The sequence below is a fragment of the Corvus hawaiiensis genome, chromosome 21 (assembly GCF_020740725.1).
Source record: "Corvus hawaiiensis isolate bCorHaw1 chromosome 21, bCorHaw1.pri.cur, whole genome shotgun sequence".
NCBI classification, from domain to species: Eukaryota; Metazoa; Chordata; class Aves; order Passeriformes; family Corvidae; genus Corvus; species Corvus hawaiiensis.
Genome location: NC_063233.1, coordinates 7,984,158 through 8,007,325, shown reverse-complemented (window position 1 = coordinate 8,007,325; position 23,168 = coordinate 7,984,158). Strand labels below are relative to the sequence as shown.

Below are 23,168 nucleotides of genomic sequence, written 5' to 3'. Positions count from 1 at the left end.
CAGAAACCCTTTGCACATAGAATCATGGAATGGTTTGGATTGAAGGGATCTTTAAAGGTCATCTGCAGTAAACAAGGACATTTTTAACTAGATCTGGTTGCTCAGAGTCCTGTTCAACCTGGCCATGAATTTTTCCAGGGATGGAGCATCCGCAGTTTCTCTGGGCAACCTGTGCCAGTGCTTTACCAGCCTCATTGTGAAAATATTTCTTCCTTCACTCTAGTCTAAATTTTCCCTCATGCTTTAAGACCCTCAACATTTTCACTGCTGTTTTGTTGAGGGACTGACATTTGAACATGTGCTGTAATGTTTGACTCAGGTCATCAGAGATGGTGAAAGATTTTGTGTCAACCAGACATCTCCGTGTAAATAAAAATTAAACAAAAATCTCTTTTTGCAAGTTGTGCTAAATGTTACAATAGTTTTCCAGAGGGAGAACAGACAGATTCCGTGGGGGAAAGATTTTATGGATGGCAGGACAGCAACTGGAGAGATCTGAAACGACAGCATTCTGCTGAGCTTGATAAGAGCTTATCAACACAGCTACACTGCTGATGTTTGGTGTTCCTTGTGAAGTGGAATAAAATGAATGTGATGATTTCAATTGAGCTGCTCAAAGATAAGAGTGTCTATCTCAGAAACCCCTCCTCAAAGTGTGCACACTTATCACTGCCAATATCAGCCCTCCTGAATTCAGCAGATTTAAAATTGGATGGGGCATAAGGACTGCTCTTGGAGGGAGAGTGCTTTCACAGGAGGGATGGATGGATGGATGGATAAATGGACATTAATACAGAAGTAGGGAGGTCACAGTGCAGTTGAATATTGCAGAACAGAAGATACTTCTGCAGAATTGCCAGGCTCCTCCCTTTTGCTAGAAAACCTGTAATTTGCTGTCATTGTCACTGCTGTGCCCACTGCCTCTGTCCCTCAGGACATGCGCCAAGAGGCTGTGGAGCCCTTTCCTGATCTGGGTTCAGAACTCTCTGAACAAAGAGTCTGTCAGTCAGACACTGCACTTGTGGAATGGATTGAAATAATCAAATAACAAATAACACCACTACTCCTTGTCTCCCTCCCAGCTGTGTCCACTACTCCTGCAAAGCCACCGACTGCCAGAGGCTGGAGATTGAGAACGCGGTGCTGAACTGCACCGGCGGCACCGGCTGGGACAACGGCGCCCAGTGCAACGTGAGCTGCAGGACCGGCTACATCCTGCAAATCCACAGAGATGATGATCTCGTCAAGAGCCAGGTTTGTCCTGCTGGGGTTTTTTTCGTGATGCACAAGACCAGGATGAGCAAACAACTGTGGAGAAATTGAGAAGTAACTCAGGCTAGACCATAAAATCTCAGCCCAGCCTTGGGACAAGGTCTTTTCCAAATGCTTGTCGTGAGAACAGGAGCCCTTTGACTCTGTAGGAAGAGTTACTGGCAATGAGCAAAGCTCAGATGTTCTCCAAATTTAGAAATTTTCAAACCAAAAAGTTTGTGTTCAGTCCTTCTTTGATCTCACTGGCTCTACTTAGGCGAACAGTGGGGTTGGTGTTTTGGGAGTAGGGTGCTTGTGTTTTTGCACAACCAATTTCTTGGCAAAATACCTCATTTTTAGTCCTCGGATTGAGGCTAATAATGTCTTAACTCCTTTGCAGTGTTTCAGTCCATCTGGTCCCAACCACTCCTTGACGTGTACAGCATGGAGGGGACAGAAGAAACCCCCAAACCTTTTTGCTTCCAGACAAATCACCAAAAACCTCCCCCAGCAGGGCAGGAAGTGCTCCCCATCCTCTCTAATCCATGCCTTAATAATCCAGTCCTACAAAAACAGCATGTCTTCATGCAGTGAGGGGGGTATTGAGGAAAACTATAAATTTGTTCAAACATCAAAAAAATGCAGGTCCTTTGTGCTGGGGAAGGTGGATGAGGTGCACATGCAGCAAGGCCCTGGGAGCAGGATGCTGGGGATGGGGGGATGCAGGGCTGGCACCCCACTTTGTGCCCTCATCTCTCACGCTGCCACATCCTCTGAGTGTGACATGGGGGTGGTTTCCCCCATCAGCACCTTCTCTCACTGGTTGTGGGGGCAGCAGTCACATCTGGGGCAGCTCTCACATCTGGGCCGGGGGCTGGGGCAGCCGCACTCAGCAGCCTGTCTGTACTTGTGAAATACTGTGTTCTTCATAAGCTCGCAGAGGGGGGAGACAGAGTGGAGGGGAATGAGTCAGCCCTTTCAACTCAATTACAAAACAAATACAGGACCCCGCGAGCTGGGCCTCTTCCATCCTAATTGGCATCAGCACCAGAACCCCAGCTCCAGCTGAGCATTTTTACAGAACAGAAAACAAGTTCTCAAAATGAGCCTGAATGGCTGAACCAGGAAATTGTTGGAAGGGATCTGTACATGGGGTACATGGAGCACGCAGGGATCACAAACCAAATAAAACAGCCTGAGCATGCTTCACCAGCCCTGTGTTATTTAAATGCAAGCGTTACCTTTCGGAGAGGCTCGGCCAGCTGGGCATGGTTTTGCTGGGAGAAGTTTGGTTTCAGAGTCTTCATCAGACTCATATGACAGGAGCAGAGGATTTTAGCACCCCTCGCTAACGTGATTCACTGCCTATTACAACACGCTTCCTCTCACCCTGCTCTGCTATTGCACTTCGTTGTCTTTTTCCACCAATAAAACCCCCTGAGGCCAATGGCTTTGTTTTGCTCAGTGCTGTGCATTCACTGTTCAAATCAGGGAAGGAGTGGAGCATCTGAAAGATACACATGACCAGCTAAGCACATTAAGCACATGCTTTAAAAGTTCTATTAGTGGGCTTCAGAGATCTGCTGAAAAGGAACAGACTGTTTCTTTTACTATCATCTTGTTTTATTTCTTTGTGTCAGGTGCTTCTAACTAGAACTTGTGGAATGTGTAGGCAAGAAATGAATTATCTGAGAAAGTCCAGAATGCATGGTCTGGATTTCTCATGTCAAAAGGCATTGTGCTCCTTCCATAATTGCTTCCCAGCTTCAGCTTCTCTTCCAGTCACAAGCATTTGGGGGTGAGAAAGGGCATGTGGATTGTTGTCCATGGTCAGAGGGACTTTCTCTCATGGCTGGGGAACCTTGCATGAAGCTATTCCTTGTTTCACTCTTGTCATTTAGTTGGTTATTTCACTTGTTTGACCAATTTGAGGGTCTAGAGATACTTTTTTTCTCATTTAACTGTCAGTGTGTGGGGCTGCCTGAGGAAGAGGAGAAGGAAGTAGCTTTGCACATGTTGGTGTTTCACACTCTTGGGTAGGAAGGAGACTGAGCTGAGGAGCAACATCTCAAAGAGCAGACTGACCATCAGTGGCCCACAACCACTGCATGCTGGTGAAGGTGATTCAGAGACCAGTGGAAACACCCTGGTTTAGCATCTGAACCACATTTGTCATCCCTATTTCATTGAAAGGCAGAAAAAAAGGGCAAAGAGAGAATTAAAAGCGAAATTTTCAAAAGCACCTCGGTGATGTAGGGGCACAAGTCACATTTCAAATCAATCTTTTACATCTAAAGGGTCTTTGAAAATCTTCTTAACAGTTTCTGCACTTTCTGGTCTCTGTGTCTTCTGAAGCCACCATTTTAATCAGTCTTGAGGCAAAACATTCATTCATTCCTTCTCTGAGAAGCTCCCATTCCCAAATTCTGTTAAAACCCCGTAAAATCACCAAACCCTGAAACCCGTCAGCACTCTGTGCAGCAGAAACTGTTTGCTGCTTGAAAGGAAAAAGAAAGCGGAGCTGTTTTCAGACTCTTGGGCTCTCTCTCATCCTCATTTAGGGACTTCAACAACAACAACAACAACAAAGGGGTTTGCATAGTGATGGAGCAAAATCCTTCATGTATCTTTCTCACAAAGAAGATCTCGGGGATGTTTTCATTCTCCCTCCCTGATTTCTTCCCACCCCCCCGACAATTCCATCGCTCTTCCTTGTCTTCTCCCTCTTTCCCCCCTTTGTCTTTCACTGCTTTCCTCCCCCTTGTCCTTCACTGAAAGCCCCGCTCATTCAGTTACTTGTTGTCATCTCTCCTTGAAGCTACCACCACTGCTGCTCTGGTCAAGAGGTGTTATTTAAAACCCAGCAGCTCCCTAATGTTGTGCAAAGGCATCATCAATCATGCCAGGAAAAGAAAGCACGGCTCATGTGGGTTCAATTAGAGGCACAGTAGTGGGCAGAAGTGGAAGAATACTTAGAGGGGAGGGCACAGCTGTTCATTTTTAAGGAGAGGAAACTTCACACGTGAAGCATCGCTTGAAGAAGGAGCCGGCTGGGATCTTGGGCAGCAGGAAGGAGACATGAATTCTCCCAGGCTGTTAAAAGTCCCGAGAAACAAATCTTTCTGGCACCAGCTTTGTTTAAGTTTGCATCCTCTTCACTGCAATGCACACTGTATCTTTGGAAGCCCCTTTCCTCTCCCTGCTCTTTCCTCCTTGCCCACCCTCCCTCCTTGCATAAGCCTCCTTTGGAAGGCAGGACATGAAGGGAAGCAGTTGCTGTGATGCCAGTCAAAGCAGCACAAAGTGCCCAAAGTGACAGCTAATAAACCAGATGAGAAAGCCAAGTGCTTCATGTGGGCTGCTGTGAGCTGGGTGACCTTGTCAGATCAGACAGGCTAAACAGGCACGTGCCTGCTCAGCTCCGGGTGGGAGAGCTGCAAAGGGAGAGGCAGATGCTGCCACTAAGACCCAGTGCCAGATCCAAGGGCTGAGCCCATCAGAAATACCCCCATGGTGTGGCATGGAGCTGGGGAGAGACAGGATCCTGCTCAGCAGCCGGGGTGCTGTCCCTGGGCAGTGCAGTGACACACCCTCAGGTGTGACGCTGCAAGAGGGGAAAGCCAAAAGCTGGTGGGTGCCATCAGCGGTGATTTCCATGATAAGTTTGTCCTCTGTGCTTCCAATCAGAGCCGCTGGTCTTTGTTTCCATTGCAGGGAATGCTCTCTGCTGTGTCCTGCTGCAGAATTACATGTGCTCCTGTTGCTTGAAGTGATGACATGATAGACATGCTCTAAAAAGTGCCATTATTATGTCTGACCTTGAAAACCTCAGCTTCCATCATGCCAAACGTGGAACAAATTACTGGGAAAAGCTGAGAAGCCAGGGTCTTACCCTCATGGGCACAGCTTCTCTGCTTGGGAATGTCCTTCCCAGTGTGCCAGGAAGAGGAAGAGCCATAGGGGTCTGAGAGGACTCTTACAGGTTAGGTTGGGGTTTTTGTGGGGAAGGTACCATGGGGAAAAACCCAGAGATGAAAATGTGGAGACACTAATTACTAACTTTTTCACATCAAGGTCTGGAACAGGGGCACAGACAAAGGGCAGTAGGAGTACAGCTGTAGAGAGGGATCTCTTCCAAAGAGAGGGGATCCCAGGCCCGTGGCATTTCCAGCAGGCTCTGGTGTCCCAGAGCTTCCTGCTAACAAAGGCCACGGCTGCAGCTGAAATACTCTCACAAGTGGTAGCTTGGGCAAAACATTCCTTTTGTACGGTGTGGCTGTCATGCACAGATATTGCTCCTGTTTAAATTTTTCTGTTATATTCAGGTTTCTGAGTTTGCACTGTTTATTTGGTGTTCTGCAGAGGTACATCTGATGTGCAACCAGTCAGTTTCTCATTAGAGAAGCTTCCTCGTGCACCACACTGTGTCTCAGCAGCCAGCATCAGCTAGTAGGAACACTCATTTATTCCTAAACTCAGAATCACAGCAACACCAATAACTGTATTCCTGGAGCTGAATCTCTTATTGATAGAGCCTCTCTATGTTCAGCACGGATCCAGTATCCAACATGAAACTATGCAAGACCTATTTCTTTTCCATAACATTTGGATAGCCCCTGACATCATTAGCTTGATTTTATTGACATCAATAGCTTGGGTTTATGTTTTAAGTTCCAGCAGCCATGGTGCTGCTGTGTTATTTGATGATAGCATCTGTTAAAGGGAAATGGAGCAGCTCATCCTGGAGTGCTGATGGTTTGCAAGACATGGGAATGTGCTGTATTATCCCTTCTCCTGTGGCCATCACACTGCAACCCCCTGGAAGCACCTTCAGGACATCAACTGCCTGCAGTTCGTATACAATTTTTAATAATACAGGTATTCTGATAAACAACAAAGGCAGAATTAACAGCCACTGGGGAGTGAAATGGTTGGGAATGAGAACACACAGTGTCACTTCACCTGATGGCTCTGAGTATCCCAGAATGTGCTACTCTGAGTTTGTAGAAAAGGCATTTTTTTCCATCAGCAATGCTCCCTGTTTAAATAAACTCCAGTCTAGAAAAGGGGTTTTGTGCCCACTTGGGAAGTGTCCAGTTTCTCAGCTCTGGGACTGCTTTTTCCATTCTGAATGCAACCATATATCAAAGGGAGACAGGTCTGAACTTCTGTTGAAACCATTAGGGTGTTTTTGCAAAAAGGGAATCCAGGTCTCTTTGATGTGTGCTAGAAAAATTCCCCTTCCTTTTATAAACCCAGATCAATGGCCGGCGGTGCAAATCTCCTGTGAGCATACCAGCCCTGAATAAAATACTCCCTGGAGGCAGAGGAGTGCTGCTGTAAGGCTTGGTCAGATTCCTCACCAGTATCTTCCCCTTCTCATGTTTGGGTTTCTCACATTTCTTAACCTCTGTCCCTCTCTTTATTTTGGTGTGGAGGGAAGAGTTAAATTCTTCACTTCTAGTCTTCAATAATTTTCCATTTTTAATTAGAAAGTGGATATGTTGTTTACTCAGTTCTCTTTGCCAACATCTGTTTGTCCCTCATTTGCCCAGTAAATTCATCTGAGCTTTGGATGGGTGGCTCCTTTACCTCCCCCCATTTCTCTCCTTTGCCCCTAGCACTCCAGGATCCCAGTGTTCTGTGCAGTTTGGATTATTCCTCAGATCCATAGAAGTGTAGCTTCTGTGTTGCTGTGATGGTACAGTGACTTTGGGGAAGTCAGAGCACGGGCACTGGTTCTGTGTTCAACCTCTCAAGCTCCAGGTGCCAGTTATGGGCAGGATGCTCTTGGGTCTGTCCGTAGCAAACTCCTCCTGGAGAAGGTCTGTCTCTCGGGCATTCATGTCCATGGTGTCAGGACAGCAGGGCCTTGATTCTGTGTGGAGCCTTGGGGCACTCTGACAGAAGCCACAACAGCAGCTGTCAGTATCTGCACACAAGGTTGATGTGGCCCAAAGCCCTTCCCCTGGGATCCCCATCCAAGGGTGACTGACACCTCTCGGGAGAGCCGTGGATGAGAGTCCCAAATGGCTTCATGTCTGCTTGGCTTTTACTTCAAACCCAAGAGTGAGTTTGACTACTCAGAAGCACAGGGGGATCCCCTTGGAGTGGCTGTGTCACCACAAAGGTGACAGGGATGGGGGACAGCTGTCAGCTCCAAACAGCTCAGGCTTGTGCTCCTTTCCAATGGCAGGGCAGAGCAGCAGCTTCCCTGCTTGTCTCAGGAGGCCAGACAAGAGTTTGGATTATTTGTAGAGCTCCAGTCTTTCTATGGAAGTGCTTTGGTGTCTCACCCTGGGGGTGGGGGGGAGGACAGAAAATCCTGTTTCTCTGACACTGTTATGAGCCTTGGTGGGTTTGGTAGCTGCTGTCCAAGTGATGATGGTAGGGACCAAGACATGGCTTTGCTTAACTTGTGAGCCAAAATAATGGCTATTAGTAGGCTTGAAATGGTTTTGATCTGTCCCTTGCTGGCTGTGGTGGCTGTAGCCGTGTGTCTTTTTCCAGATGGAGTCCAGTGTCACCATGACTTGCATGGATGGGAAGTGGAACAAGCAGGTGACCTGTGAGCCCGTGGACTGTGGTGTCCCAGACCAGTACCATGTCTACCCAGCCACCTTCAACTGCAGTGAGGGGACCACCTTTGGCAAGAAATGCTCCTTCACCTGCCGACCTCCTGCTCTTCTGAAAGGTATTGGGGGTGTCTGTGCAGCGACCTGAGAGAAACAGCTAACACAGACTGCTCCTAGGAATACATGTTGCTGTTGCTGTTGGTTTAGAATTATTCAGGATATTTTAAGTAGGAAGAATTACGGGACTCTACGGAAGGTTTATTTGTATTAGAAGTTAAGTTCCTTTGCATCTCTCTATTACCTTCCTTTGACCTTTCCTTGATCGTGGCTGGCCAGGCAGTAATGACAGGGAATATTGCTTCCATACAACCAAAACATGGAAAAGTCATGGGGATAAATCAGATTGAACTCTCTCATCTTCTTTCCCATGCTTTGTCTGTTTCCACTGTCTGTCTCCCTTCTATGCCTCCTCCATGTATTTGGAAAGGCAAAAGAAGAATGAAAAGCCCCACGCCCCAGTGGCACAGACCCCCATCACTGCTTTTTCTAATCCACCATCACCCTTCTCCTTTTCCACGCTCACCTTGCTCTACTCTGACCTTCCTCTCCTCTTCTTGTTTGGGACTCTTTACTTTTTCCTTTTTTCTTTAATTTTTCCCCCTAGAAAGAATACAGCTTTCTGCCCTCTTTCCTTTCCGCATCTACCTTCTTCCCTGCTACTTTTCTGCTAACATCTGCATCCTCTTCTCCGCACCATCAACTCTTCTGCTCGCTGGCACATTTCCCTCTTTGATCTGGGCCTCAGGAAGCAAGAAAAGATACCATTGTTAATTTGAAGGAACATTGGACCCAAATTAACTTGTCCATCTTCCAGTGGAGTAAACTTAACTGCTGTTGTCAACTCAGATACAAACACTGCATACGATTTTTTTGTACCTGTGGTTTCTCCTTTTCTGCTGGGATTCATTGCAAACCCCAAAAGGGAAGGCATGGGAAGTGTTCTTCATTTCAGGGAAAGGCTATGTTGATTTCTTCATATATAAGGAAATTGCTTAGTTCTTTTTAACTCTGATGGAAGATAGCCACAGCAGCCAACACACAGTCAAAGTTATGACTACTCAAAGGGTAGTTAAGAGAAAATTAAGACTACTTTTTAACAAAAACCTCCCTTTTTCTGTTTATACACTCAGAGGGCCATCTTCAACAAAAGCTATTTTATCATTTAAAGTGCTTCAAATTTTTTTGAGCGGGCAGTGAAAATAATTATACTCATCATGACCAACAAGAGCTGATGACTCAGGGGTAGCTGGAGGGATGACAACTAACCCCAGGTCAGGGGCTGCACCTCTGGTGTGTAGCATCACTTCACTTTTGTCCAGAAGCGCTGTGAGCTGTGAGGTAAAGGCACTGTTTGGTGTAGAGCCGTCACTGATGACTAATAATGTTGCCACTAAGCTTCTGGAGAACAGCGCTCGAGTGACTCATGCCTAATTCAATCACTGACGTCATGACAGCCGCTGTTGGTAATGTCACAGCTTATCGCTTTGCAGTGGCAAGTATGATATCACCACGGCTGGGCTGGGAGCTGCTGCATGAGTCAGAGCAGAGGAACATGCTGGTGCTCCAGAAAAGAACTCCCTTCTGCACAAAATACCTCTGCAATCATCTGCAGTTGGGGAGGGGAGAGAGAAATCCAGGGCTGATTTAATGCGGCTTCTCTTATCTTTGAGGGCAGGGCAGGAGGGCTCCTCCACATACCTTCCTGAGCCCTCCAGAGCCTTTTGTTTTCTTCTTTGAATTCCAGCCTCATGCTCGGGCTCTCTTCCTCCCCTCGCAGAGAGATGGCATTGCTCTGGGGTTAGCAGTTTGTCAGTATTATTTCGGATAACTCCGAAGTTGGCTCACTGTTGAAAATATGTCTTGTGGGTTGAGAAGAGTTCCTGCAGCAATGCTCGGGGATTTCAATGGAGTATTAGGGATTTTTGAAGGGTTAGTGGCTCATAGCTGTGCTTTGTTTCTTAGGAAAAGCTTATTCCTTTTCAACATATGGTATAAAATAACAAAGAATGTAAAATACACTGAGACTGGGCTACTTTTAGCTTAACCTTCTGAAGTCAAGTAGGTCATAGCAGAGGCAAATAGATCTATTGTACCTTTTACCTTTGAGGTGTTGGCCAAGAAAGCTTCCTGAGGAAAATGAGTCTCTAATGAGTATTATGAATCGTATTTATCACAGTAGTCCCCAAGGACTGAGAGTCCCCAGCTGAGAATGGCTCCTCATTGTGTTGGAGTAGTGACTCTAATACTAACAGATGCTGCTCCAAAAGGCTCCAAATTGAAATAAAAGGGACAGATTCAGGAAAAAGATATAACACAGAAGCAGAATGAAGAATGTGATGGCACCAAACCCTCTGTTAAAGCCATGGCTTTGGAGAGGAGGGGGTTGGTGTATGAAACAAGTTTCCTTTCAGAGAGGAACAAAATAAGGAAGAGAAATACAAAAGATGACAAAGCCTGTGTGGCTTCCCCTATGCTATAGCATTTCCTGAAATAAGCACTGCCTGCCTGTCACCTGAAAGCAGAGTTCTTAATGATTTAATGACATCATCTAGAGCGAGAGAACACACAGGACATGTGAATGTTCAATGCAGTTGGATTTGTCAAATCGGCTGAGGGGGCTTTTGATGCATTATGGGTGTAATGACATTTCAAAAGAAAATAGTCCTGCTGAACGTCGCTCACTGTTCTTCTCAGGAAACAACAGCAACTTGACCTGCATGGAGGACGGGCTGTGGTCCTTTCCTGAGGCCCTGTGTGAGCTGATGTGTCGAGCACCCTCCGTCGTCCCCAATGCGGATCTCCAGACCACTCGCTGCCGAGAAGACAAGCACAAAGTGGGCTCATTCTGCAAGTACAAATGCAAACCAGGTTACCACGTCCCTGGATCCTCCAGAAAATCAAGAAAGTACGTGAAAGACTAAAGCTATGCCATCAACCTGATTCAGAAAGCCATGAGTTAAATTTATTTTGGGAAGGGGGTGTTTATCACAGACTCCACGTGCCATAGGGAATAGCATGGAGCAATTCCTTCATGCAGGTATCTGTGCTGTGTCAGTTTAGGCACCCAGCTCCCTTAGGCTTCTTTGAAAATCCTGACCAGTGCTCAAAAAACAGACTTTACCTTAGAAACACCCCTTTGATATGCAGCCTGGGGAGTCCCCTTTGAAACCCTGCAGAAGAGGGTTAGTGCTGTCGTATACTTCTGACTCTGCACAAACCCACTTCAAACCAACCACAGCCCACAAGCCTGGGAAGCTGAGTTCTTGGGAGATGTGTCCAAGGCCAAAAGAGGAGTTTAGGCTGGGCAGCTCAATGTTGGTTTTGCAAATAATCGTTATTTTTGCTCAGAGACCTCATGACGCAGATTCACAACTTGTTCTCCAAGTGTTAAAAGCTCGAGCACACCCATCCCCTGCAACCTGCTAGCAGAGCTCAGAGGCTTTAGAGGCTCCCAGCTGACTCAGCCACTCACTAAATGTTGCTTTTTTCTGCACAAAAAGGCGAGCCTTTAAGATCCAGTGCACACAAGATGGCACGTGGCTGCCAGGCGCCTGCGTGCCCGTCACCTGTGACCCTCCACCTTCCAAGTTCCACGGGCTCTACCAGTGCTCCAATGGCTTCCAGTTCAACAGCGAGTGCCGGATCAAGTGCGAGGATGATGACAGTGAGTCGGTGAGTCTCCCTTACCCGAGCTACCTCAGCCCATACAAGTCTGGCTTTACCATATCTTCCCTAAGGACACTGGTCTTGGAGAGGCCGAGGGACAATGAGCTCTTCCAAGAACAGAGAAATGCAGAAGGGAAAAACATAATTAAAGTAGAGGGAGAGCCTGGGAATATTATTTTTATGACAGCAGTAACAGTATTAACTATTAGCTGCAGAGGATTAGAAGTGACTGACTTACTGTTTCTGGACAGTAAGTGGCAGAAAGATCTGCCTCAGTGGCTTTATGATCTGGCTAGAAAATACAGAACAACGAATGAAAGTGAGTAGAATGTGAGTTATCTGCACTTATCCCATTTGTTCATTCTGTTTCACCTTGCTTTTCTCTCCAGTTCTTACCATTGTATGTTTGTGTGTCTTGTGACAATTTAATGCCATAGGGATTGCAACTACTCAGGTGAACTCTCTCTAAACTTCCATGTTTTTCTGGCTGTGAAGGTGTCATTTGGCATCAGAGGTCAGATCCTCCTCTGGCAAAAATCAGCGTGTTGCCTTTGGCTTCCTGGAAGCTCTGTTCACTGATATGAGAAGGTCTGGCCTCTACTATCTTGTTTGAAATGCCTAGTTTTCCTCACCAGAGGTAATTATAGTTTGTGAGATAAGTAGCTGCTCCCAGAAGTGGTGCTGCTGCTGCTCCCTGCGGTTGGGAAGAAAAAGTGGGGATGTGGAATCTGCAGCTATGGCAGGCACTGCATGGAGCAGGGAGTGCTCTGACAAGGGCTGTTTAATTTCATTCCAGAATCTGAGGACATTTAAAAAGGTACCAACCCTGCCCTAGGGCCGGTTATGTGAAAGACACCTCTGGTAGCTGCTCCGCAGGTTAAAAGCCCCTGTTCCCTGCCCTCTGGCCTGCCCTCTCCACAGGGACAACAAGCAGAGCCCTGGCATTTCACATCAGGGCACCTGCAGAAGTTTTCCTTGTTCAAGACTTGGAGTGAGGTTGTGAGCAGTGTGAAATGAGAAGTTGCAGGTGTGAGTGCAGAGTGGGTGGGAGCTCTGGGATATGGCAGCTGTGGCTTTGTGCATCCACCACTTGCTCAGAGGAGTCAGCATGGCTGGTGCCGTGTTCCAGCACTGCCAGTGCAGGGCAACTGGGACCTCCAGGGCAATGACAGCTGGTGGAACGGGTTGTCTTTGCTTTTAAGCGGGGTGAACACAAAGAGGAGCAAGCAGTGGAGTCAGGGTTACAGCAGTAATGAAGTGAGCTCTGGAAAGAGAGAGATGCAGCTCTGTCTGCATTCACTGGGAGGGACAGGAAAGCACCTTGGGCAAAGGAGCAGATAACATCTTGAGAAAGGGATTTACAGTGAAAAGTATTTTCAGTTATCCCAGCAAATAGGCTACAGAAGAAGAGGGAGGACTCCTGGCACAAGCCAGAACCACTTGAGAGGTGTTAATTATTTAAGGATTAAACCCCACTAAGTCTCTCTCAGCTATATAAGGTGATAATACACGTTGCATCCAAGCAAGAAACCCAGCAGGGATTTTCACAAGAGATTTTGCAGGTCAGGGAATGATGGACAGTATGTTACTATAGCAATGGATATCCTGGGATCTCCGAGTATGTTGCTGAAACTATATAAGAGTACCCTCAAGCACAGCCAGCTCCAGGAACATAAATCAGGTTTCATGGCTCACCTTTGAGAATCATGTTTGAACCCTGGCATGGAAATTGCAAGGGAAGTGCACCACATTTGCTAAAACAGCAAATTGTGCTCAATTATCATTTAGCAATTTATTCCTGACTTTGTCACCATGCTGAAAGATCATTACTTGGCTGCACGTACAGCATCTCTTAATCACCAGGAACGTAATGGTCATTTAAGCAGGTACCTCCCCTGGCACCAGAGCAAGGGTCTTCCATTTCTGCATATTGTACACAAATCATATGAACAGTCAGATCTAAATTAATCAATCTCTGCCAAACTGGCCCTTAGGTGAGAATCACCAAGCTGGATCACACCCTGAGTCCATCTGCTCCATTATCCTTTCATATGATTTCCTTATTACTTCTGGCAATGGCCAGATGTCTAGAGAAGGGGAAGCAGGTCCCACACCGTAGTCTGCTGCTAAGACCACTTTGCATCTCACTAAACATTGTGTTCATTAACAAAGCTGAGCAAAACAAGGGAAGCATTAGGACATTAAGGACAAGACTAACACTGAAGGCTGTGCCCTCTTCCATGCCGGTACCAGGGGCTTATGCAGGTCCCTGTGCAACAATGGGTGTGGGTCGTAGGGCAGAGCTCCTCCAAAAAGTTCAGCAGCCCCACAGGGATCCCAGTATAGACAGCACATTAAAGGATCCCCAAAGATATCCAGCACAGTCTCCAAGAGCAGGGTGGGTAGATTGTAGGCAGTGTGCCTGGAATGAAAACGGGTGAGGAGAAGCAGAGATCCTGCATGGTTCTCCCACCCAGCAAGGCCCCCACAGGAGGTTTGGAGCCCAACCACAGCAGACATCCTCCTGTTGAATGTCCCACATTGCCCCATGGCAGTCGGGTTCGCAGATCCCACAGAACAGCTTGTTTGCACAGAAATCCCCAGTGCCGTGAGGATAGATCTGACAATAGATTGCCTGTGCACTCCTTTGTTGTTTTTAAAGGGCATGATATTTCCCCTCGGACTTTGGTATTCATTCTCCAGTATCATACAGAGAATCTTTTCTATAAGAGAAATGTCATATTCTATTCCTTGCCCCTTCCCACACCAGAGGATTTTTTCCTCCTCCCCACCTGCCTCTGTGCGTGTCCATCTCAGCCCCTTTGCCTGCTGTCACTCAAGGCAGCCAAGCTCTAAAGAGCACGTTCTGCCCTGCTAAGCTCATGTCCCGCTCTCCCTTCCTCCTTCAGATGGCCGTTGGGGATTCTTTCTTTTTCAAGACAAAGATGATGTAACTGATTAGAAATTGCGAAGAGGAAAAAGGTTGTCTGCATTCAACACCAACCTTCAACAAGGAGGAAGGCAAATGGGGTGAAGGCACCTTTATTGCAACAGGAGTGGGGCTGTTGTAAGGCGGAGAGCTTGCAAGGGGCTTGTAAAGACCTTGAATTGCACAGAAGAGATGTCTGTGTTTGTGTGTGTGTGTGAGAGAGAGAGCAGTGCAGGTTTCGTTTTCTTTAGTCTTTGGAAGAAAACTCCTTCTTGCCCCCCTCAGGGCTGGCAGTCCCAACCAGGAGCTTTTCCAGCTCCAGCAGAACTTTGCTCACAGCTCAGCTCTGCTCACCTCTCACCTCTCAGCCTCTCCTGGCTATTTCTGTGTCAATCCTCATTATCTCCTTCTCTCATTCCCAGGGCCGTGGGAGCAATGTGATCCACTGCCGGAAGGATGGCACCTGGAGCGGGTCCTTCCACCTGTGCAGGGAGATGCAGGGGCAGTGTGCTCTGCCCACCCAGCTCAACAGCCACCTGAAGCTGCAGTGCGCCGGCGGCTACGGCATAGGTGGGTGAGCACCCCTGGACACCTGTCCCCAGGTGGGAGCAGACAGCAGGACACCAGGAAGAGGATGGGAATGACAGGGAGGGAGGAAGGAGCCTGCAGTCCTTCAAGTCACCTTCTGTGGGTGTGTTTGCCCAAGTGAGAACCTGCTATGGGAGGCTTTTCAGGGAAATGCTTTTAGCAAAGGTGAAGCTCTGAGAGCATCATGTAACATGCTCTGACTGCAGGTTCCTTGCAGGGCTTCCAGTTTCATGGTGTCCCTTCTTGGCCAGCTGGTTTTCAGGGGCAGCAGCATGCCAGGCTGTGCCAGAGACACATCCAGTCTGCAAAATACATGCAGGGATTGTACCTGCTTCTGCTCTTACACTTTTGTAATGTCCCACTCCTTCAGCCACGTGCACAAACCCGGCGCTCCAGAGGCTGAAAGGCAGGGAGGTGACAGGAGAATGCAGCACCAGGATAATTCAGGTCTCCCCAGAAACAGTGTGAGACCAGCTGAGCATCCCCTTTGGTATGACAGTTGTTTAGGAGCTGTTTTAAAAGGTCCACTTTCCTCCTTCTTTCTGGGGTACCTGTTCCCTCTGCAAGGGTGATGACCCCTGCACTCATCTTGGCTTTGTATCACCCAGGCGCAGGGAGGGACAGACGCGGAGCCGTCCACACAATATTGTATTTTCAGCTCCCATTTTGGGGGTCTCCCTGCTGTAAGGGCTGCAACAGGAGCTGCACTGCCTGCAGCCCACACAGGTTTGCGAGGCCCCTTCCTGCAGTCCCCCTCCCAGCCCCTGCCATCCCCCTCCTGCCTCCGCCTGTCCCTTTGAACTTGGAGAAATTTCCTCTTTGCGCGGCTCCCTCATTATATCGCAGCCATGCGGAGGACCACGAGCCTCCTTGTGTTCCCTCCCTGGGGAGGAGAACGCGACCTGGATGAGATCACCGCTCTGTAATGATGCCAATTACAGATCATATATCAAAACAATTCCGACCCGCTCCTCTCCATGAGCGTGGTGGAGCGCGGGAGAGCGAGTGGCAAGGAGGCTGCGGCGACTCTTAATGTGGAGAGGTGTTTTACCCTTGAGACGAGGTTACCTCCAGGGCCAGACAGGTTTTTGCAAGGAGAGAAACCCCAGTTCCTGGTTTGCAGGGGATCATCTTTGTGCTGGGTGCCTGCCAGCTCTCACTCCTCTCTCAGTGACTGTTGGCAGGTGCCAATCCCAGGGACTGATGGCCCTGACCCCGGGGTTGGACCACACAGCATCATGGAGGTGAGGGATGCGTGGGGCAGACCCCCCACAAGAGTGTGGCTCTCTCTGGAGAGGGATTTAGAGCTCAGAGAGGGCAAAGCAGCCGCTAGGTCTCATCCTCAGCAGATGGAGACATACCACACACTTTGTAGGCTCACCCAGCACCAACTTTTGGGATCAGATGTTGGGGTTTTCCTCTCTTCCTTGCATTTTTGAAAGTCTGATCAATGTCCTTTTGAAAAGGTGCTCTCCTGCCACTCATTCACTATGGGGGTGGTGTCAATGGCCCTTGGAGCCACTACCAGGTGTCCTGGGAAAGCAAAACAAACCCCAAGCACTCCCCATCTTTCCAGCCCAGGTCTGGCTGCTCCCACTGACTCCTCCAAGTGGAGCATGTGGGAAGGCAGAAGCAGGTGGGAAAATAATAGCAACCAGTCGTGGTCACTACGAATCCCACACACCTTCGGTAATTCCTCAGACACCTAATCTGCCCTTCCAGGCTGAGGCGTGTGTTGAGCCAAAGGTTTGGCTCTTCAAACCAGTGCGGAGATTACTTCCTCCCCCAGCGCTGATTGGAGTGCAGAAATCCTAATGACATGTTTGCAGCAGCTGTGCCATTCAAGAGTGATTTTCCAGGGGGGAAATGGTAATGGTCCAACACACAAGGGCTTACGGTTGTGTCACCACAGGGCTCTGGGATATTGCTGCAGAGTATCGCAGCATGTTTTAATAAAGAAAGGACAGGATTCCCACTGGCCATGACAGTTAATCAGAGAAAAAGCAGGTTTATGTGTGAAACAAAGCCATCATTACCTTTCTGCGTACTTTTTATCGACTGTGGGACTTGGGTGATAGCGTGTCTTCAATATCATTAGGCTTGGTCACCCTTTGGAAGATTATTATTGGATGTTTGTAAATCTGACAGATCAAACAATAGGTTTCTGCCATGTCATAGGTGAGATGAGTTCGACAGCCTCTGCCTAATCAGCCCCACTGCTTGAAAGAGCAGTTGAAATGGAAAAACCTTCACACTGCCTTGATGATCTGAAGGCGCAAAACCTGACCCCCTTCTTGCAGTTAATAGCCAGAGAAATACTTAGATTTGCAGCTCGTACAAAAAGGCCCTGGAATATCTGCCACCCCCATGCTGTCCTGCTGAGCGCAGGGTTGTGCTCAGCACTTCACGTGTGGCTAGGAGATATGTGATAGTTATGGTTGACTGCTAATTGCAATTTAGGAAAAACGAGCCGTAATCCTGTCCTTCAGCTGGAAGGATGCTGGAAGGGTCAGAAGCTGCCTGCTTTATCCTTTAGCTTTATCCCCTTTGTGTTTTGAGCAGGCACGGAGTGTACCACCTCCTGTCTGGATCACAGTCACGAGCCCATCCTCCTGCGCGTGAACGAGACCGTGCAAGACATCCAGCACTGGATGAACCCTCAGAGAGTGAAGGTCAGTGCCTGGCAGCTGCACGAACCACATCCCTTGTTGCATGTTTAAGAGCAGTGAGGGATCAGTGTTACCTGTGGTTCGTTCAATGAGGGGAAAATGGGGAATTTGGGCCTCTAGGAAAGAACTCCTGATTTTTCTTGTGTCTCTTCCAGTAACATGGTGGCTCTCTCTCCAAGTTGCTTTCTCTCTGTGTTTTCCAAGTGAAAGTCAGTTCAAGGTAAAGGCCTCCCATCGGTGGGGTTTGATCTGGAAATGGGATCCATGCCACAGGAAGTTGTGACGGACTGTGAGAGAAAGGGCACTGGCCAGGCTTTATTTCCTTCCTCCTGTTCCATATTTTGCATTCTTTGGGTGGCAGGGCTGGATTTTTCTGTGCCGCTTCTGGATGACAAAAGAAGCTGATACAGAGGGTTTTTCATTTCCCGACCCCGTGGAGCTGGCTGAGTGCTCCCCCCGCCCCTCCACCCGCATGCAAGAGCTGCCTGCTCAGCACAGCCCCTTCCAGAGGTCACCACTTCTCCCTCCTGCCTGCTGCACACACACAGCCAGCATTAACTGCTCACAGCTCCCTGTCCTGAGCATCCTCCAGCACACACCAGTGGCAGCATGCCCTGATGGGGACGTGCACACCCACGTGCAGTGCCTTGCACACACACACTCAGCCCTGCTGGCAGCAAACACCTGCTGGGTGTCACGCCCACATTTGGGTGCCAGTGGGAGACACGCTCACCTAACTCCTCCTGAAAACCCTCACGTTCCTACAAACAAACCGGGTGTTTGTGGCTTTATGGTATTTCTGTGGGTGTGGAAGTCTAACTGGACACGCTGGCAGAAGACGGTGGCACATCAGATGTCACCAGGTTGGTGCAAGTTGCTGGTGGTGCTTGAGCAAAGACCTCTGGCATTTACATACTTGGTCCTGGCTTTGCAGGAGTCTGTTTTACACACCTGAACTCCATTAAGAAGGAGAACGAGCAGCCAGCGCAGCCCCAGAATACCCTGAGCAGATTTGACAGTCTATTTGCTTCTCTACATGCCTAAATGTGCGCCCAGGGTTTGGGGTTTTTGAAATCTGGCCTTGGCTGTGGGTAGCAAGCAGCTCCAGAACTCTCCACCACTTTGAACTTCCCTGTTTCACACAGAGCAAGAGAATAAATCTGGAAAAGAAGTGGGAAACCTAAGTCCAGAGAATATGACAAGCTCATAATGTCGTTCCCAGCTTCCCATTCGCTCCAGATGCTGAGGTTCTGTGACTGCCTTAATCCAAGGCTTTGCCAAGTTTCTGGCATGAAACATAAAGAAAACCCCTATCTCAGTATGAGGGGCAATTTCTCACTGGCCCTTTCCTGAGTGCCAGACTTTAAAGTGGTTTGTAATTCATGGGGAAATAAAGTGACAGCTTCCCTCCCGTTCTCTCTGCACTCCTTCACTTATTGATGCGGGTACATGGAGGGAGCTGTAACGAGTTTTATACCTGCAGGTCTCTGGAGGGCTCATTAGGCAGCAGGGAAAACATAGAGTAGTAAAGGGGGAGACAAGGGGAGTGAGGGATGGAGGAGAAATCATGGTTTCCAAGAGCACAGCGGTAAATAAGCCCTTTTCTTTCCCTGATGGTGAGGATCTTGCAAGAGCTTTAGGCCCTGAGCAGATACAAGTTCCACCCCACAAACGCTTTGTAAGTAGAGGGTGAGATTTGGGCTGGAAAACTTGTGTTGGGAGGGAAGACATGCCAGAGGGGATTTTTTTTGGTAGCTGTAGAACATCCATCTTATCCAACTCTGCAGATAAGGGGATGTCACACACGGGGAGTGGCACCTCGTGGGGTGCCACCGGGAGAAACGCTGCTTCTGGTGGGAGTGGGGACACCCTGGAGAGATGGGAGTGGGAGGCCTTGGGGGAAGGTCCCCATGGCAATGTGTTATGTATCATTAATAACCCGTGTCTCTGTTTATGGCCAGTGACAGCTTTGCTGTTGTGCCATATGAGCACAGGGAGCAGCTGGTTGCATTTACATGGCGAGTCTTTGTGCATCTCAGAGTACTTGAATGACGCACAGGAAACACTTTTTGTTGCTTAATTTAGGCACAAGTGGAGTACAAATGAGGGCAGGATGGGAAGAAGATAAAGGCAGGACTGATCTCTGGTGCTTACCTTTGAGGGGATGGGGACAGAGAAAACACAGGGAGAGCTGATGAGAAGAAATAAATAGTTTGTCTGTTGCAGCTCATGCAACATCTGTTATGGAAGCAAAATGGGAAGAAGGAACTATCCCTTCTCTCAGGGTTGTTTAGAGCAGAGCTGTGCAAATCACTTGATTTTTCGGTTCACTCAAAGTTCTCTTAAATTTTAAAAAAAAAAGTTTTTCCCTAATCAAAGTGACTCTTTTGTTATTGTGATTTTTGGTGAACCAAAAAATTGGAAGAAAAAACATGTTGGTTTGAACATAGCATAGCATTTCATTTCCAAGGAGATTTTGTAAACTTTTTGTTTAGTGAAAATGAAAGAAAAAAAACCCAGCAAAACCTGAGAAATTAAATGTCCTCTCAAATGATAAACAACAACAGATATTTTATTTCACAAAATGTCTAAATATTTCTGTGTTTTTTCAGAATTGGTTTAGGTTGAGTTGCTTTGTTGGGTCTGAAACAGTTTGCTGAAATCAGGATATGCTGGCAGTGTCTTCCAAATCAGTACTTTCAGCAAGAAAAAAAAAAACCACCTGAAATCTTCTGTGTCTCTGTTCTGCTGTGGGATGTGTTCAGAGCAGCCAGTGCTGTCCCCATGATTTTCCCTTCACTGTGTGTGACACACGGAGCTGCTGAAGACACCGATGGATAGAGCTGCCAAGACTGACTGTGCAGGCAGTGGGGAGAAAAAAGGGAAAAATCTCTGAGAGACAGCTTGACAGCTCCTTCCCACTGACTGCAGAGAAACAGGGCAGACACCTAATTTCTTAGGCTGTCTGAACTTGGGTTCTTGCCTTAGTGCTGAGTAGGGACAGGCTAAATGGTGTGCAGGCCTGGGAGAGCCTTCAAAGGGTCGGCACATCCCAGCTCTGCTGGGCTGAGCGCAGCGTGGCCCCTCTTCCCATGAGGACTGCCAGCCCTGGGATAGTAAATGTCCAGAAGTCATTAGAGGGAATGCTCCTTAAATACACCCCTAATCATTTGAGCTTTGCAGGTTTCTGCCTTCCTTCCCCTCTCCTTTTTTTTTTTTTTTTTTTTTTTTTTTTTTGAGAGTTTGGGGCTCATTCTGCAGCAGGGAAACTGAGTCACGGAGCACTGATGTGACCTGCTGTGGTGCAGCAGCTCCGCTCATGGGAACGCAGGAGATCCCATTCCATCTGTAGGTGTAGGAAGAAGGAGCTCCAAAGTCCCCTTTCCTGGCAGCAGTGTCTGATCCCCTCACACATTAAGCCTGTGGTTAATTGTCCTGTTCCTTTAGTGCCTGAGGAGCGAGTTAGCTGAGAGCAGGAGATGCCAGTCCCTGGGCTGCAGCCCGGGGGGACACTTGACCCATCTAAGGTGGAGGAAAGCTCTCCACCGGCCTCTCTGGGGGAAACCTGATCCCCTCTGCAGCCCGCAAAGGGTTGACATCATTGTGTTAGTCCCCCCACGGGAGGGAAGTGCTGTGACCGGAGGCACTGGGTCTTCCCTCACAAGAAGAAAATGACAGTTTGATTTGCTTCCTTGGCTCTTTGTTGCCTACTGTGGGAGCGCAGCCCGGCTCCCTCTCCCTTCACAGCAGATGGAGTCCCAGCCACCAGCTGCAGATGTGGCAGGGTGGCATTTCTGGGGTGGGTACAGCACCGAAGTCAACCCAGCCGGCTGCACAGCTGTGCTGCAGGAGCCGATGCACGAGGGGAGCTGTGGCCAGGAGGGCAGCAGATGTCACCACAAGGGCCTGGAGCACGTGGCAGCGTGGGGAAGGGACGGGGCTCACGGGGCAGTGGCCAGATGGGCTTTGTTCCCCAGGCACCACCTGGCATGTGGCGGATGTGGTGCTTCCATACACCTCTTTCCACATCCTTTGTTGGCATTCTGAGTCTACCTTCTGTGCACACTGATTCCATCAGATCATGCTCATGTACCGCCTTTAGCCATTCTTGCTTGCTTTCTGTACATTTGTTTATCTCAGGTGCCCCATGCAGCACCCTGTGGCACCTGTAGGCCTGTTTGCACAGCAGGAGGCAGAAATGATGCCCAGCAATCCAAACATTCCCAGTTTCTTGGTTTTCTAGCCCAGTCTCCCCCTCTACTCACATCCTCTCTGCCAGTGCACCCCACACTCCACAACAGCAGCCTAAGGGTACAAACAGGTTGGCTGGTGGGAACTGAGGGCTTGGAAAACCAGACAGAGGAGTCAGGACTAAGACCTGGGGTCCTTCCCTCTGCTTCCAGCTCCAGGAATGTTGGCAGGATTGAATTCAGCTCTAGTGGTCTCCACTAGCAAAGACAGAGACAGAGTAACTGGTATGAAGCTGCTGGCAGGTGCCACTCCAGAGGAATGGGAATGTCCCACTGACCCAGTGATTAACCTGGCACCTGGCTTGCCTGTGCTGTGGAGAGCAACCTGGGGCTGCATTCCCATTCCCTGGAGGACGCTCAGCCCAAGGCTGTGTTTGGGATTGAGGATGACCTTGAGTGAGCACTCAGAGAACACTGTTTCAGCAGACTCCACCTCCCATCCATTCCTCTAAGGGAGGTGCTGGCGTTTTAATACTTGAAGGGTCAGGAAAGCAGTCAGTGCATCCTCTGCGAGGGATTGCTCTCACATGGAAAACTCCTTTCTGAAGAGCCTGGTTCAGGGCTATTTGGTTTCTTTTGTTCACTCTGCGTGCTCACACACACACACAGAACGAGAGGTTTTGTAAATATTGATGCTTCTTACCAGGGGAATGTGAGGTGCTCTTTGGAAGTGCACTTCTTCCACTTATTGTCTTCTGGCCTTGGACACAGGAGACAAACGCCTGAGTTTTTCCACTTTGTTCTAATTCTTGGGTTCAAATGCTCTTGAACTGCTTCCTTTACTCTCCCCACTCCTGCTCTGTTGACTGGTCTTGTTTATTTTCAAACCTAGAAAAGTTTCCTTTCTTTTCCCTCTGAAGTGCAATAAACAGAAGGGGTGGGGGGGAAGAAAAACCCTCACCATTTGTGGCAGGCAGCAGCCTGGAAATCTCCAGCTGTCTGTCAAGAGCGCGCCGGGGGAATGTGTGACACCGCAGGGCCCCCGCACCTTGCAGCCTCCCTCCCTCCCTCCCAGGGGATAAACAACACCCTCCCCTCCCCAGCCACTTCTCTCCTCACACAGACAGGCCCTGTTGCGAGGCAGGTGGGGCAAGCCGGGCTTGACTAATAGTGGAAAATCCAAGAGCATCGGAAAGATAAACAGCCCGAGTCAGATAGTATAAAAGTCCTTTTTTCTAGC

At 48.5% G+C, this 23,168-nt stretch overlaps 1 protein-coding gene across 2 annotated transcripts in view; it reads left to right on the top strand.

Annotated features, from left to right (window-relative positions):
- The window catches only part of PAPPA (pappalysin 1), a 178,406-nt gene that overhangs the window by 135,328 nt on the left and 19,910 nt on the right, over positions 1 to 23,168 (top strand). For both annotated transcript variants that reach the window (XM_048325816.1, XM_048325817.1), the window contains exons 14-19: positions 1,083 to 1,254; positions 7,762 to 7,945; positions 10,581 to 10,791; positions 11,387 to 11,558; positions 14,904 to 15,051; positions 17,632 to 17,741. In XM_048325816.1, coding sequence (XP_048181773.1) covers positions 1,083 to 1,254; positions 7,762 to 7,945; positions 10,581 to 10,791; positions 11,387 to 11,558; positions 14,904 to 15,051; positions 17,632 to 17,741 — 997 coding nt within the window. The remainder of the gene's footprint in view (positions 1 to 1,082; positions 1,255 to 7,761; positions 7,946 to 10,580; positions 10,792 to 11,386; positions 11,559 to 14,903; positions 15,052 to 17,631; positions 17,742 to 23,168) is intronic.